The 16,515-nt window shown below is 55.2% G+C and overlaps 1 protein-coding gene across 2 annotated transcripts; it reads right to left on the bottom strand.

The window, feature by feature from the left end:
- Positions 1–1,760: 1,760 nt before the first annotated feature.
- ITIH1 (inter-alpha-trypsin inhibitor heavy chain 1) lies at positions 1,761–16,068 on the bottom strand. 2 transcript variants are annotated; one of them, XM_032290169.1, is made up of 22 exons: positions 15,920–16,068; positions 15,637–15,657; positions 15,143–15,309; positions 14,601–14,705; positions 14,057–14,219; positions 13,285–13,398; positions 11,545–11,670; positions 11,344–11,460; positions 10,483–10,651; positions 10,269–10,394; positions 9,168–9,349; positions 8,435–8,620; positions 7,297–7,436; positions 6,645–6,799; positions 6,543–6,557; positions 6,125–6,145; positions 5,646–5,711; positions 5,338–5,451; positions 3,834–4,035; positions 2,894–3,066; positions 2,199–2,310; positions 1,761–2,045 (listed from the first exon to the last, which is right to left on the bottom strand). In XM_032290169.1, exons 1-22 carry the CDS (start codon positions 16,034–16,036, stop codon positions 1,916–1,918), a joined length of 2,721 nt encoding a protein of 906 aa, XP_032146060.1. In that variant the 5' UTR covers positions 16,037–16,068; the 3' UTR covers positions 1,761–1,915. The 2 variants fall into 2 exon arrangements, 1 of the variants encoding a protein (XP_032146060.1); XR_004272443.1 differs by lacking the exon at positions 2,894–3,066 and having other exon boundaries at positions 15,920–16,036.
- Between the last annotated feature and the right edge of the window lie 447 nt (positions 16,069–16,515).

Here is a 16,515-nt window from a genome sequence, read left to right as displayed (position 1 = left end):
CCCGCATCTCAAAAAAAATAAAATAAAATTGACAAGACAGAGTTTCCAAGCCAGTGAAATGATGGCTGAGGGGCAGATGTGGCCTGTGCTTGGTGTCTGGCTGGGCAGCTGTTTCCCTCAGGCCTCCTGAACCCTTATGCCAACCTGACTGGCAGCAGGCACCAAGCTCGGGCCTGACGGAGGCCAAATCCAGCAGGTGCCGACACCTGGGTGTGTAGAGAAGACCCTCAGAGCTGCCATCTGGCCTCACTTCCTGGTTCAGGGGGTGTCTTTCGTGTCGGTCATTTTCAGTCCCGTGCCTGCTGGCCACTGGGTGGCCGGCGCTGCTGCCCAATGGCTCCTCCTCACGGACCTGCAATTCTTCTCCTGTCCTCTCTCACCTGGACCATGGCCCCATCCCCAAGTGCTTGGACTTTGGGGAGACGGACAACTCGAAATAGGGATTCTGGAGCTGCTCAAGTGGCCTCGAGGGATGGCTGGGGATTTGGAGGAATCAGTGTCATCATGCAGAGTTTAGAATTAGACAGAATCTAAGAGATCTTAGGATTCTCCTCTTTCCATTCTACAGGAGAGGAAGATCAGGCCTTGCCAAGGGTGACCCAGACAGTTGGCAGCTCACAGCTTGTCCTGGAGAATCCCAGGATACCTGGGAAGATGAGCTGGCCGGCCCACAGCCTGCTGCCAGGGGCTCTGTGTCCCCAGGCCTGGCTGGGGCAGCCTTAGAGCTAAGCATTTGTGTTATTGATCCAGGCCCTCCAAACCAGTCCTTGTTCTGACTGGTCCCTTGTAAGCCTCATTTGTAGTGAGAACTGTACAGAAACTAGCAGAGAAAAAGCAGAAACCCTTTGGAAAGCAGTGGGTAGAGACCTGTTCACATTCACACACACAGCTCTCTGAAGTGTGGTTCACCTCCTGCACCCATGATGTTGCATTTTGACTAGGTCCCAGGGCCAAGCCAAGGGAGGGGGCCCTGATGGGGGAATTCCAGGTATTCATGTGAGGAGATGGTAGGATGCCACTCCTGGCCCCCTGAAATCACAGCTTCTGGGCAGGGAACATCTCTGCCTTTGGAAAATACCAGTCTGGCTGTCAGACGTTACAAACCCTCAGCAGGGAAATGGGGCTGCAGCCTCCCGCTCCCGGCAGGACTTTGTCAGGACCCAACTCCATCTATAAATAGATCCTTCATTTGTTCAATAAAAGTGATACTTTGGAATATCCAGAACCAAATCCCAACAAGCCTTGGCCATTGTCCTCCTGACTGCCTGGAATGGAGTATTCATACGGGGGTGGTTAAGTACACAGATGCTGACATCAGACAGCACAGGTACAAAGTCCAACTCTGCCACTTAGAAGCTGAGTGATTTTGGAGAAATTACCTCACCTCAGTTTCCTTGGCTGTAAATGGGTGTGCTATAAGTGTCCCCTAGGGCTACTGGGAACATAGACTTAGTGAATTCAAATAAGGTACTTAGAACAGGGCTTGACTAGCGGAAGCACTGTGACTGTTCATGATGGCAGTGTCCACTGGCCCCTGGACCTGCCTGCAGTGCAGGGGGCACTCAGGGCACACAGAGGGCATGGGGCCAGGCAGCTGCCGAGAACAGGGTGGAGTGGGTGGGGGCAGAGTTCGTGTGAGCTTTCTTCCCACCCTCTACCTGCTTCTCCTATCCCTGTGTCTGCTGTAACCCCTAAGCCCATCTGAGGGGCAGCGTCTTGGGCTGCCTCCCTGACATCCTCCCTCCCCAAAATCAGCCAGCTTGGGGTGGACATGGTCTCTTTTTAATGGAAGTCGTGAGGTGCTTTGACACAGGACCCAGCTTCGTTAAGGAGGTGCAGCCAGGGCGGCAGGTCAGAATGTCGTCCTTCTCCTCTGCCTTGGCCCCAGGGAGGACAGGTGTGCTGGCCAGAGGGCTCAGAAGATGTCGGAGACGATATAGTCGGTGTGGGTGCCATCAATGAGTCCAGCCCCATTGTTGTGGATGAACCAGCAAGACACCTCGGCCCCATGCCGGGGATCCTTGCTATAGTCTTTCTGCAAACCCCTGTGCGGAGACAAGTCAGCTGGGGTCTCGCTTCAGACCAGCAGGGCAGCACCGCCCCAGGAAGCTCACCCCACCCATGTGACACTTGGAGGAAGACCCGGAAGAACTGCAAAGTGGCCGAGGACAGAAGTGCTGGGCGAGCAGCCCCCCAACCTGGTGACAGTGAGCCGGCGGTTCTTCACCACCATCGTGGCATCTGGCTTTGCAGGGTCGGAGCCTGGGCGGATGTCAGACACTTCAAAACCAAAGGGGTGGAAAAATTGCCCTAGAAAGGCGCGTTGGAGACAGCGGTTACCCTCCTGGGGACTCGCTCCTGCCCTGCACTCAGCAGGTGCTCACTGCGGGGTTAGGGCAACACTTTTTTCCACGGCTTGATCGTTTCTGCTAAAAATCCCAGCACAAAAAGCTACCTCTGGTTCACTTGCTGTAGAGAAGTAGATGCATTTCTAGGTGGTCCTACCTCCTGTCTTTTAAAACGGGATCTGGCTGGGGAGAGAGGTTTGTGGGGCAGGTGCACATAGAGCTCAGTGTCTGTGGAAAGGCCACACAGGAGCAGTGTGGTCGGTGGCCCACCCTACTCACAAGGTCCCTGGGAACCCTCAGGGCCTTTCTGCTCTCGGACCTCTGCCCCTCTCTTGCTCCCAGGTTCACTGAAGTGTTTGTTTCACTGTGTGTTTGATCACAGCCTCACCAAGACAGTCCCTCAGACAGCTGTGCGCCTTGGAGGCCACGCTGGAGGTGGGCCTGTCCTGGTGCCCAGCTATAGAGCTGACCCATGGCCCCAGGTCCCACATGTCCTCTGGCTTCAACCCCCTTCCCCACAGCCCTGCCAGCCTGGCCACCCTTACCCAGCAGCCCATGCGTCCGCGCCGACATCCGGTGGCTGTCCAGCACATAGAAGCCCAGGAAGTCCTGGGGGATCGAACTCCCCTTCCACACTCGGTGCAAGACAACCTCAAAGGTGGCGCCGTCTTCCACAGACACCACCAGGTTCCTCTTCTTATTGATGGTCACCACCACTCTGCAGAGCCAGGTGGCCATAAGGGCAGGTGCGGCCGCCCTGCCTCCCTCTCCATTCGGCTGCCATTGTCATCTGCCCTTGTCACCCTTATGACCACACCTGCCCAACCCTTCATCCCCAGATGGCCAGCTGTTGCCTGTTCCACACCCCTTCCCACATGCTGCTATTGTGCATGAGGTCCTTATAAGTGGCAGGCCCTGTGCTAAGCCCTCTAGGCAAATGGCATCATTCAGTTCTCACTCTGAGCCTGTGAAGTCTGAGGCTCAGAGAGGTCAAGTAACATGCCCAAGGTGGCACAGCTGATATGTAGTGGAGCCGGAACTCGGACTTAAGGCTGTTGAATGAATGAATGAGTCAAGGAAGGAAAAATCACGAGACAATGCATACTAAGACAAAGGCCAAATGGGAAGCCCAGAGAAATCTGGAGTTCAGCAGAGGAAAAAAGCAGGAGGGCTGCAGGGAAGAGGTGGCCTAATTTGCTGGGCCTGGGAGGATGAGCTGGCTTTGTTTGGTGGAGACAAGGGTGGCATTCAGGGCAAGGGTGCAGTGGGAGCACGGGCGCCACGCACCCGGGCCCAGAGCTCATGTCCAGGAACCAAGGGAAATGGAGGGCTGAGTGGTCCATGGAATCTGACATGTCTGCACAGGCCACATGGGTGTCACCCACAGACATGGCTTAGGGACAAGGGCCCTGCAGACTCAGACAACAGAGTCCTTGGCCCAGGCCATGCTTCCCCCTGCTTCTCGCCCAGGCCCCGGCAGGTTACCCGTCCTGCCGCAGCGCAGCCTGGTCCCTCCAGGAAAACACAGGCCCCCCAGAGCCGGGGTTCAGCGTGATGTTCTTCGGAGTCACTTCCAGTTGAAAGTCTGTGGCAGGGTTCTTGATTCCCAGCCGCCCGAAGTACGTGCCCTCCTGCTGCCCAGAGTTCCTGGCCTTGTTGCCAATGAGCTGCCCGTTCACCGAGAAGCCTGTAGTGGAGCAAGAGGGCATCTGGGTCGGGAAGGGGCCTGTCTGCCTTTGCTCAGGACCATGCCTCCTTCCTCAGACACCGCTGCTCCCTGTGCCACTCCGTCTTTGAGAGTCTCCTGCCTTGGGGTTCCAGGTTTGGTCCTTCACACAGTGCCACCTCCCTTGCCTCTCCACCCCTCCTGCCATGCCAGATATGCCATACTCAGCCCTCACTTCTGGGCCTGACGGAGGTCTCGCCTCCCTGAGGACAGGACCTGGCCTGCTCCTTCTCTGTGGCCCCAGCCCCTCACACAGGGACAGGCTCCCATCGTGCTGGAAATGCATTGTGGGACCTCTTCACAGAGGTCTTTGCTGACCTGGGCAGCCACAGAGCCACCCACCACCCTCACTCTGCCAACGAAGCCCATCTCACACTCTGAAATGATCATCTCAGAATGTGTTCAGCTGTTTGTCTTCCCCTTCCCTAAACTCTATGAAAGCAGGGACTATCTTGGCTCCCACTGCATTCCCAGCCCCTGGCTGGTGCACAAGCACTCGTGGTGGACTGACTGGAAGGGGAGGGAGGGAGACAGCAGGGAGCGAGACTGAGAGATGGAGAAGGAGCCGGTCCCCATCACCCAGGCACTGCTGGGAGAGAGGCGCTTTGAGGCTCTGCTCAGCCATGCTGTGGGGGGAGTATAAAATACTTCCCTATACAGACCTAGTATACAATAAAATGAAGGGCCCCTTGTTTAAAAAGCGTTAAGGGTTTCAAGGCGGCAACAAAAGAGCATTGAACCAGCCAGGTGCAGTGGCACACACCTGTCATCCCAGCACTCTGGGAGGCCAAGGTGGGCGGATCACCTGAGGTCAGGAGTTCGAGACCAGCCTGGCCAATGTGGTGAAACCTTGTCTCTACTAAAAATACAAAAATTAGTCAAGCATGGTGGCACGTGTCTGTAGTCCCAGCTACTTGGGAGGCTGAGGCAGGAGAATCGTTTGAACCTGGGAGGCAGAGATAATGCCACTGTACTCCAGCCTGGGTGACAGAACAAGACTCCAACTCAAAAAAAAAAAAGCATTAAACCTGGTAACTTAGTACAGGGTCCCTTTGTGCCTGCCCCAGTCACATGCCCGTGAAGCCAGCCCCGTGTAGGTACAGCCAGGAGAATGCAGTGGGAAGGCAGTGGGCAGAGCCCAGCCAGGCGGTTAGTGCCCAGGCAGAGGGCAGTGGAGCCCCTGGCCATAGTCCTGTTCATGGATGAATGTTGAGGGCAGAGGAGCCCTGGCCCTGTCTGACAGAGGCGTGATGCCCACCATACCTGTGTTGGGGTCCTGTACCAGGCTAAGGATCACACCAGGTTCCTCGTTGATGTTGAAGCACAGGGCGTCCTCTTTCTGGGGTACATGGATGATGAAGTGGGGGTCCGTGTCCACTGAGGGCACAGCATAGAATCCGTTAGATTGGATTTTGGCAGATGGGGCTGGTCAGGGGCCGGGGTTCAGCTAAGCAGGTCCCAGAGAGAGAGAGAGAGAGAGAGAGAGAGACAGAGACAGAGACAGAGACAGAGATGGCCAGGCAGGGTGGGTCCCAAACAGGGGTGTCCCTCGGACCCTCCCAAGGACTCACCACCGGTCACTTGGTCTGGAATGCTGGAATGAGTAGGAGAAGGCTGCAAGGCTGATAGCACGAATGCTGATGGGAGAGGAGTGGCATTCAGAAGCGGGACAGCCAGGCCTTCCCTGGAGCTGCTGATCTCTCTGATGACTCCTCCCTCATCAGCGGGGTTGGGGGGGTAGTGGGGGAGCAGGAGAGGCAGAGCTGGGGAGCTGGACTGAGACCAAGCTGCGATGGCCACTCAACACCATGTGCCCTTGATTGGCTCTCTCAGGATCTGGGGACAGAAGCTTGGCCTGGCATGTTTGGCTGGCCCCCGCTCTGTCTCCTCCTATAGGGACCTTGGTTTAGGGAAGCCAGGCTGTTCAGGGGTCTGTTCTAAGGAATCCTAGTGACAGGCAGTGAAGACAGCTGGGACAGAGGGAGAAACCCAATGGGGTGATAATCAAGGAGGGGTAGAGTTGTGAATGGCCAGGATGGCTGCCACTTACTCCTTCTGGGTCCCAGCATCTCTGTAGAAGACAAGGACATATTATAGAAGATAGCATCACCCACAGTGCCCCACACAAAAGGCATGCAGCCCTGTCCACAACAGGCCTGGGCCAGCCCTCCCCCTGGGGGTCTGAGCCCTCCCCTAGGGTCCTGCCTCCTCACAGATACACGCTCACATCAAGAGGGGCCTGGTGGAGGCTGCTGAGGGTTCAGGCTGCATCAAAGCTCACAAAGTGCAAAGGATGCGGCCAGGAGTTCACAGTGACGTGGAGAAGGGCGGCTCAGGGGACAGAAGAGCAGGAAGGAGTGGAGTCGGAGAAGAGGAGGGATGGGGAGTTTCATGCTTGGGCCCAGAGCACCTGCCACGTGCCCGGCCACCAAAGCCCAAAGCTGAAACCAACGCAATTTGAAACTCACCCATGGGCGGAGAATCTGGAAGGGAGGGCAAGAGAAAAGAATTAAAGTCCTGGGGGTTTTTGGCCCACAGCCTACCCCTCTGCAGACCCCTGAGGCCTATACCCTCTGAGGGCTTGTCGATCGTGGGCTTCAGGCCGTCCTGGTCTGTCATGCCCCTGATGCTCATGGAGGTCAGTGGGGTCACAAACTGATAAGCCAGTGACATCTTCAAGGCCTGGGATGACAGGTTGGCCCTCTCCTCTCCGTCCACCTTCATCCTGCATTCGAGACAGAAGCTGGCTCCAAGCCCCGCAGCGTGGGCGGTGGTGGACTTGCATGGCCCTCAACCTCTCACCAATTCATTCATTCATTCATCACATATGTATTAAGCCCCCACGGTATCATGTGCAGTGGCTGTGTCTTCAGGGGCCTCCAGGTTTAATGACCTCCTACAGAGATCGCTTGGAGATTTGGTGGAGTTGAGGGGCATGCTCAGAGATATGCAGAGAAGTTAACAGCTGTGAGATCCGGATCAAGAGGCCTAACCTCACCGAACCTCAGTGTGCCGAGTGCAGGCAAACATCAGTCTGCCGTGTGCTCTGGTGGGCCCGCCCCAACTGTTGACTGACTGGTTGATATTAAGTCAGTGAGCAAAACAGAAGAGGAAAGTAAATCTGACCTACTTGCCCCAGAATCACCCTTCCCCTGCTCACCTCCAAGGGGTGAGGGGAATCTGGGGCGGGCTGCCCACCTGGGGCAGCTGCAGGGAACTTACCGCTTGGCCAGCAGCTCCTGGATGGTGAGGTAGGCCCAGAGGCGCTCAACGTGGTTCTCTAGCATGTGGCCACGCTCTCGGAGCAGTTTCTTCATCTCCTCCTCATCCACCAGGCAGGTGGTCCTGAATTCTTGTCCCACCTGAGAGTTGAGGTGCAGAGAAAGGCGTTGCGCCTTGCTGAGCAGGCCCTGGCTGATGCTTGGGGCTCCGAGGGCCCATTTCATCTGGTCTCTGCACCTTCCTTCTCAGCATCATCTGCTTCCCTGAGCCTGTTCGCCTCATCCTATTCATCCATTCTTGCCAAGCACCCTCTGTGAGCCATGGGATGGGAGAACCAGGCCCTGCCTTGTGGAGTTTCTCTGGGGGAGGCCAATAAGCACCCAGCTGTTTCCACTATGACCTGCTGCAGCTTGCCACAGCACACAAACATGCCTCCTCCATCCAGCCACGTTAACCGGGGCACCACTCCCAAGGGCGTCCTGTGCACCAGCTGCTGCCTTCGGGTATTGTATGGATTATTCCATTTACTCCACACAATGCTCTAGTGCAGTATGGAACAGAAGAGGAAACTGAGGCCTAGAGAACTGGATCCACTTGCCCAAGGGTGCCCAGCTGGTCAGGGTGGAACCAGGGTCCAGCTCAACTCTCCTTACTCAAAGCTTGAGTCCTGAACCTTCCACCACACTGTAGGGCATTCTCTGTGTCCTAGAGGGCAGGGTACAGGTCTCACATGCCTGTCCCCACCACCACATAGGTGCACATACATGCATGCACTGTGCCATGCCACAAAGCCTGGCACAGAGTAGGTGTTCAGGAAATGGTTGTCAAATGAGAAGGGAGAGGTTGATCTCTGGCTCTCTTGTGCCTTGAGGTGAATGATGTGAGAAGTAACAGTTGGTCACTGGGGGCCGAGACTGCAACTGATCAAAGCCATATTGGCCCCATTCCAACCGATTCAGCCCCCAGGATGCCTGCATGGACGGATGTTCAGGCCTGGGTGTATGTGGCAGTGTGGGGGCAAGGGCACCACTCTTGGGAAAGAGAGGCCCCTGGGGGTTGGCAGGAACGGGGAACAGTGTGGGTTTGGGGCCTCTAGGGTGCCGCCTGGCCTCTCCACCCTCCACGGCCCACCATTTACCCCATGGGCCTTCACATCAGCCTTGAAGCTGCCCTGTTTGTTGTCAGCAATGCGCCCGGCCACCACAATCTCTGAGCCTTCGTAGTACTGTTTATGGCGGTGCTGGGTCAGGGCCAAGACAGCATCCTGGGGGTACTGCAATTCCACATCCACCAGCAGGGGTTTGGCTACCTGGCTGTAGAAACCCTGCAGGGATAGAGGTTGCAGCCTTAGAGCTGAGCACCCTGGGCCCCTCATGGGAAGCCTGTCCACAAAATGGAATGTTGGGATATCCTCAAGTTAGAGAAGGAATCTGAGGGTTGGAGAGGTCAAGAAGCTGGCTCAAGGTCATGCAGCTGCTTTTTTGTTTTCGAGACAGATTCTCACTGTGTCACCCAGGCTGGAGGTGCAGTGGCGCAATCTCAGTTCATTGCAACCTCCACCTCCTAGGTTCAGCCTCCCAAGTAGCTGAGATTACAGGCGCCCACCACCATGCCCGGCTAATTGCTATATTTTTAGTAGAGACAGGGCTTCACCATGTTGGCCAGGCTGGTCTCAAACTCCCGACCTCAAGTGACCCACCGCCTCAGCCTCCCAAAGTACTGGGGTTACAGGCATGAGTTACCACACCCATCCTATGCAGCTGATTTGAACTCTGCACTAGAACTTTATTTGCTCCTCTAGGCTGATGGGCCACTAAAGCTGAGTTCCCTGTGGCATGCCATCAGAGGGACATGGGATTGTGAGGGGAGACCTGCAGCTGCTGGGTGGCATCACGGTCCTCGTAGATTCTCTGGGCCCGTCCGTTGTTCTCCATGGACATGACCTCCAGAAAGTTAAAGTCCACATTGTGGCCGAAGCCCAGGTTGTAGAGCGGGAACCTGCCCCGGATGGCGCTGCGGACGTTCTTGAGGATTTGGGAACGGTCTGTCACCCCTGCAGCCACACACCTGGGCAGTAACGGGATGCTCCCCCACAAGCATGTGGGGCATGAGCGGGCTCCTGGGGCTCAACCTTCCGTCTCAGAGCATCTCCAGTCTCCATCGGGGTCCTGAGGCATCGCCTCCTCCTGGCTCTCCAGGGAGACTGCAGCAGCTACTAACAGCTCCTCACAGACCCCGCCCATCCACGTGGGTCCATCACAAGCAGGTCTGATTCTGCTGGAAATCTCCCATGGCTCCTTTGCCATGGCCTGCGCATCCCGCTGACCTTCCCACCCTTGTTTCACCCCATTCTGCACATGCCCACAGTTCCCGGGCAGGGCCTGCCAGTACACACACCCTTTTTATGACTTAAGCTGCCCCTTCTGCCTCTCTCCTCTTTCCAGACTGAGCTCAGGAGTCACCTCCTTCAGGAAGCCTTCCTGGACATCCCCCTGGGTCAGGTGTCTGTCTATGGTTCCACAGCCTCAGGCGTCCTGTTCTTTCAGGGCTCTCAGCAGTGTCTACTTCTGGATCTGCCTCCCCCAGTAGGCCCTGGGCTTTCTGAGGGCAGAGACGTGCCTTGTTCCCTTGGTATTTCAGTCCCTAGCCCTGTGCTCAGCACACAGTATGCGGTAAATAAGTAGTTCATTACACTGTAAACAGAAGCATGAAATCCTGCCCATCCTCCAGGGACTTGTACAGACCTGTGTCATTTAGAAACATCTCCAATTTCTCACCTCACAGGACAGAGGTAACCTTGGAGCTCCTGCAGACTCCGTGGTCTGAACTGTGTTTTTAGACCAGTGCTTGACTTTGCCCTGAGCCTTTCTGCCCCTGATGGCATCTCCAATGGTTGGCTTTCCAACTTCAGCTTGAATGTCTCTGGTGACAAGGAGATCACCACCTCCCAAGGCAGTCCCCAAGGTGCTTACCCTCTGTGGGATCGCCATCTGTCAACATGATGAGAATCGAGGCATGGTTGCTGAGTTCTGGGAGGCTTTCCTGAACTTTGTTCAAGATCTCAATTCCCCGGAGCAAACCTCCATTCAGGTTTGTGGCTGCAAATGACAGAAAGACCAGTGTATGCCCTCATTCTGAGGGGACAGAGGTGACATCAAGGTGGCCTGAGACCCCCCCCACCCTTACCCTCGTCCAGGGAGAAGCCCCGCACGAAGTCTCGAGCCGCTTGTAGGTTGGCCTCAGACGCTTGCACCAGCGCGCCCCTCCATGATTGCACTCGAGACCCAAAAAGGACCAGATCAAAGTAGTCCCCTGGCTGCATGTCCCCCAGAATTTGAAGGAGTGCCTCCTTGGTCTGCAAGGATAGAACAGTCAGCATAGGGACAGGGCCCCAGGGTGGCCCCAGGACAGCGCTTTCTATCAACTCCAGGTACCCGTTTCTGAGTCCATAGTGTGGACAAAGCAGGAGGAGACAGGACAGCCAGGTGGCCCCGAGTCAGAAGCGTCCTGCCCGGCCTTGGGGTGGATGAGGGGGTGGAGAAGGCAGAGGAACCCAGCATGGGGAGAAGGAACAATCAGGAGTTCAGGAGGGGCAGGGTTAAGAGAAGTATCCCAGGAGCTGTGCTTCTAGAACACTGCTTATCCAGCCGTGTATATACTGCACCATGGACAGGGCACTCCAAGCCCTGTGGGTGGAGAGCTATTCCCTGCTGTATGACGCCTCCCCATGGACCACCATCATTATCCCTGGCACTTTTTCCTCTTCTAATCATGTTCCCAGGAGGTAACTCTACGACCCTGCAGACACCATTGTCATTTCCATTTTTTTTGCTGTTGAGGAGCGGTGAATACACTTCCTCCTAGTGGTACAGTGAGGAGGTGATGCTGATTCTGGAGATGCTAAGCACTGGGATTTTCTGTTAAATCCCCCTGCCTCTGACCAGGAGCATAAATCCCAAACCAGACTCTGGTGGCGAAACTGGCATGCAGCGGGTGACGCGGCTGCGGGAGCTTCTGCTCGGGGAGCCGTTTCGAGCTGCGGCCCACCTGCTTCACTTTCTGGCCTCTCATGGAGCCGCTGATGTCAATCACAAACACTATGTTCTTGTTCATGTTTGTCAGGTTTTGGGGGGCGAAGAAGTGGGCAAAGTGGTTATTGGCCACCTGAAAGAGAGGAGAATGAGTGAGGCCGCCCTCACAGCCCCCTGGCCCGCCCTCTGGGTGCTGAGCCAGAAGCTCAGGGCTTACCAGGAGGTCGCAGATCTCCTCTCGGCTGACATCATAGGTCACCTTGAAATCCCCATTCAGTAAGGACGTAGAGCATGTGGGGCAGGACTGCTGCTGGCCCACGGTGGGGCGGAACAGCACGTGACCCTGGAACCACCGAGAGTGTGAGCCATTACTGGTTTGTGCAACCATAAACAGGGTGTTTGCAAACACAACATAAGAAGACACGTGTGAGTGTGTGAGTGTGAGAGTGAGTGTGAGTGTGTGAGTGTAAGAGTGTGTGTGTGAGTGTGTGTGAGTGTAAGAGTGTGTGTGTGTGTGTGAGTGTGTGTGTGTGCACAGGCACAGAAATGAGTTTGGTGGGCCATTCTCCTAGCTGCTGGGAGCACACACCTGTAGGTGGTGGGAGAGACAACCCATTCCCCTGCTTATTCGCTTCTGAATCATTGGGATTTTCTACAATGAACATGATCACTTTGGGTATATAAATAAGAACAAAGTGACAGCAATGTGATAGCATGGGAGACATCAGGCAAGTCAAACTGCTGAGTGAAGAAGCAACACCACAACACTGTGCTGGGAAATGAAAGCTGCCTGGGTGACAAAGAACAGAGAGAGGAAGAGAATGGAAGCTGAGGTCCGGCTGGAGTTCTTGGTATGCTTGGGGAAGCTAGTGATGGTTTTTATTCAATACTTTCTATATTTCTGGACTTTGTACATTTTCTATAAAGAACTTTTTGTTTGTAAGATAGCTCATCAAAAAGAAGCAGATGCAGAAGGAAGAAGAAGAGAAGCAGCAGCAGCGGAGGAGGAGGAAGAAAGGAAGGAAGATAAAATAGAACCTTGAAAAATTCTTAGGAAGACAAGGACCCATCCCTTTGTTCCCCCACAGAAAGCAAGCATGTTTGCTAACACTCCGAGGTGTCATATTTTGTTTAAAAGGAAACTCCTTTAAACTGTAAGAAGCACTGCTTTTAAATGAATTGTAGTACAAAGGTCTTTCCAAACTTAACTATGTTTCCCAGAAACCTGAAGCCTGGAGTCCTAATCACAGCAGTATCTGAGGTTTGCTTATGTGCTGGATATTTCCCTGAATGCTCTCTCATGGATGTGAGGCAGGTAAAGAGGGCATTGGGGCTCAGGCAAGCCAGCAACTCACCGTGGACCACACAGCCAGCATGTGGTGGAGCTGGAGCTGGCTCCTTCTCCACGTCAGCATGCAGGTGTTTGCTAAATTGCCCTAAGAACCAGGATGCAGTCGGGCGCGGTGGCTCACGCCTATAATCCCAGCACTTTGGGAGGCCGAGACGGGCAGATCATGAGGTCAGGAGTCCAAGACCAATCTGGCCAACATAGTGAAACCCCGTCTCTAGTAAAAATACAAAAAAAAATTTAGCTGGGTGTGGTGGCATGTGCCTGTAATCCCAGCTACTTAGGAAGCTGAGGCAGGAGAATCGTGTGAACCTGGGAGGTGGAGGTTGCAGTGAGCTGAGATCGAATCATTGCACTCCAGCCTGGGCGACAGTGTGAGACTCCATCTCAAAAAAAAACAAACAAAAACAAACAAACAAACAAACAAACAAATCCACTGGATTGCTGTGTTCTCCTAGGCACCAATCACATGACACCAGCCTCTCTCATCCGGAGGGCAGCCCACAGCCCCTGCCTGGTTTCTGGGCTAAGGCTGGACATTCCATAAAGGGTGGGCAGGGTGAGAAGTCACCAAAGGGTCCACCACCACTGTTTGCCATCCCGTTGTACCTTTTTCCCTGAGAAGGACTTCTTGATGGTTTGGGCCGCCAGTTCCTTGGGCAGGAAGGGGGCCTGGGCATCTAGCTTGCTGATTCCCTGGGGCTCAAAGATGTCCACATCGATCTGCATCATTGAAGCAAATTCTTTTTTAAAAAAATGGGATCTTGCTATATTGCCCAGGCTGGCCTCAAACTCCTGGGCTCAAGCCATCCTCCTGCCTCAGCCTCCCGCATAGCTAGGATTATGGGCTCACACCACATTGAAGCAAATTGTGTACCACGGCTCCCACTCACCAAGTCTCAGCCAGGAGCCAACATGTGTCCTAACTACCTGTGTGCAGTACCCACCAGCGCTGAGCACAGGGCCTCGTACTCAGTAGGCACTCCAAAAATCCTAACCGAATGAAGGTGTGCATGCCTGCATCCCTTAACTCAGCCACCACTTAGGTGCCAGCAATAATTCCAGGTCCTCAGGCTGCGCAGGACTTTCTGGTTTACAAGTTACCTGGACATTCAGTACTTCTCTTGATCCCTGTGGCGGTGCTGGGACCCATTGGAATCCCCCATTTAGCAGATGAGCAAACCGAGGCTCAGAGATAAAGAAGAAGTTAAAGAGTTCAGGAAGCTCCCTGCCCAAGAAGAGTGCATCAGAGCTCACCCTCAGGAGCTAGTCTCCATCCCTGTATTCTCAGGCCTGGGTGACACATGGTGTGTGCTCAACCAGTGTTGGGAGCCATGGTGACAGAGAGGGCAGGAGCCCTGCCCTGGGACCTGTGATCTACCTCAAAATGATGCACCAGCTGCTTGGGCTTGACTTTGATGACAATTTCATACTGCATAAGGCTTCGCTTCAGCACTTCCTCGTAGGTCAGCTGAAACGTGACCTTGCTGTGGGGGTTGACGTTGAGGTGGATGGTGAATTTCTCCATAGTTCTTCCCGAGGCCCTGGATGTGCCACCAGAGGCAACAGCAGACAGACAGAGGGTAAATGAAGTGTGGGTCCTTGTCACCTAAAGCATGGCCCTCAGGATTTATTTCTCTTAGATGAGTGCCGCTCCCAGATTTCCCTGGAGCTCACAGATGTGTCAGCTGGCTGATCAGGGTCAGGGCCCAAGGATGGGAGGATCCACTTCTCCCAGGGGCAGACCTGGGAAAAGGGCAACTGCGCAGCAGCCTGTTCAGTGCACTATGCTGGAATCGGAGTTTGGGCAGTTCGCTGTCCCTTCCATCGTCCTGGCTGTTCTCCACCAAAGCCACCAGCCCTCAGATCTGTCCTGGCTGGGGAGGGCAGCCCTAGGGATGAGACCAGCCCGGCCCAGAACTTACCTGACAAGGCCGGCATTCTCTCCTGAGATGGCTGCTTTCCGGTACTGCTTCCATGCTGTCACTTTGTCCTTTATGTCCCCGATAAATGCGTTTCCATCTGCTGTGCTGCAGGGAGGGAAGGATACCCCCAGTAAAGATGAGCCTCCTGACCACACAGGTCCTGAGAGGGCCTGTCCATGCGAACCCTTGGATAAGGGCGTCTCCTGCCCGGCCTTCCACTGCCTGAGGTGGAACTCAGGGGTCCATGGACACAGTGAGGTGAGCAGCCCAGGTCGGAGGCCAGCAAGAACCCTCAGATGCTGGCCTTGGTTCCTTGGGTTCTAGGCTGAAACATGCTATCATGGGCCCTCGTTTGTCTCCAAGATGGGAGCCAAGCACAGACCTAAAGGGCTTCTTCCTCCCCTCAGAGCCAGGGCTGGTCTGTGGCCCTTCTGGAATGAGGAGATGCTCTGCACCGTCCGGCCACTCTGAGCCTCGTTCTGAGGCTGGGACTAGTGAGCAGACACCCTGTGCGAGGGCATGAGAGTTGGGCAGGCACGCACATGGCAAAGTCACTGATGAAGGCCGTCTTGGGGATTTCCACGTCGAAAGCCACTTCCCTGGCTTCACTGGCAGTGTTGACCACCTGACTGGTGACAACATAGTGGGCGAAGCGACTGGTGACTTTGCAGTTGACTTTCAAACTCCGGATGAACACGCCATCAACAGCCTAAAGTGAGACATAAAGGAGCTGTGGCCTGGGACGGGGCCTCGGTCAGGGAGGGGCTTCCTGAGGCGCGGGGGCTTGGCACTCAGCTCCTGTGCATGGCGCCCGATGCTGGAAGAACAGGCCAGGCCTCCCAGGAAGACTCCTGCTCTCTGGCGGAGGCTGTACTACGGGGTATGAAGTGAGGTGGGAACAGGCCTCGATTTCCAGGATCCGGGAGAATCCCAGCCGCCTATGGCCCTGACAGAGGGTTCGGCCCTGAGGGCTGGGGGAAAGCAAGCTTGTCATAAGGGCTCCATCACAGGTCCCTGTGCCAGGACTCTTACTCACGGTGTCCACGGCCTGTCGCTTCTGCAAAACAAAATCAGGGTCAAGTGTAAGAGGGCAACTCAGGGACTGCCAGCCTGTCAGTTCAGGGGTAAGAGTGGAACACAGCCTGTGTCCTCTGCCCCTTACCCTCACCTCCTTGGTGCTGCTGGGAGATCAGCTCTCCACTCAGAGGTGGTGGAGGTGGTGGGGGTGGCCCCTGCCCCTGGAGTGGGGGTCTTGTGTCCCGCCCGGGCCCCATCCAGGTTCGGCTGCCTATTTCTGCCCTGTGGGCTTAGCCACATACCTCGCTGCTCTTGGACCTGCCCGTAGCCGAGGCCAGGGCGGGCATGGCCTGTAGGGCAAGGAGAGATACCAGATACACGCACAGCGGCAGGCCCCGAAGCCCCATGGCATCGATCATGTTCTAAGGCTTCTGCTGCCCTGTCACCTCACTCAGACCAGTAATCAATGCAGCGCTGGATAAACAAGGATTAAACATTAGACAAGGTGCAGGCAAATATTAATGGGAAAAACAGCAATGACTTTTGCACCAACCTAACACAATTTGAGGAATCAAAATTTGGCAGTGGAAGCTTTTTGCCTGGGGGGTTCCCAGCTCTGGGTGGCGTCAACTCCTGATGAGGCTCCAGACCCTGCCCTTCTGTGTAGGGCTGCACTGAGCCTGGGTGAACTGGGAGAGCCACGGATGGCTCATCTCATCCTAGGGCTGGCACAGGGCAGCACCAGTGACACAGTGACATGTGGCAAGAAGCAACAGTTTAAAATGGATTTCTAAACTTCACTAGGCGTTCCTTTTTTTTTTTTTTTTTTGAGACAACCTTGCTGTGTCGCCGGGTGCCAGGCTGGAGTGCAGTGGTAAGATCTCGGCTCACTGCAAAC

This window comes from Sapajus apella, unplaced genomic scaffold (genome assembly GCF_009761245.1).
Source record: "Sapajus apella isolate SASKATOON/1434 unplaced genomic scaffold, GSC_monkey_1.0 scaffold23, whole genome shotgun sequence".
Lineage (NCBI taxonomy): Eukaryota > Metazoa > Chordata > Mammalia > Primates > Cebidae > Sapajus > Sapajus apella.
This window is presented reverse-complemented; position numbering and strand designations above follow the sequence as displayed.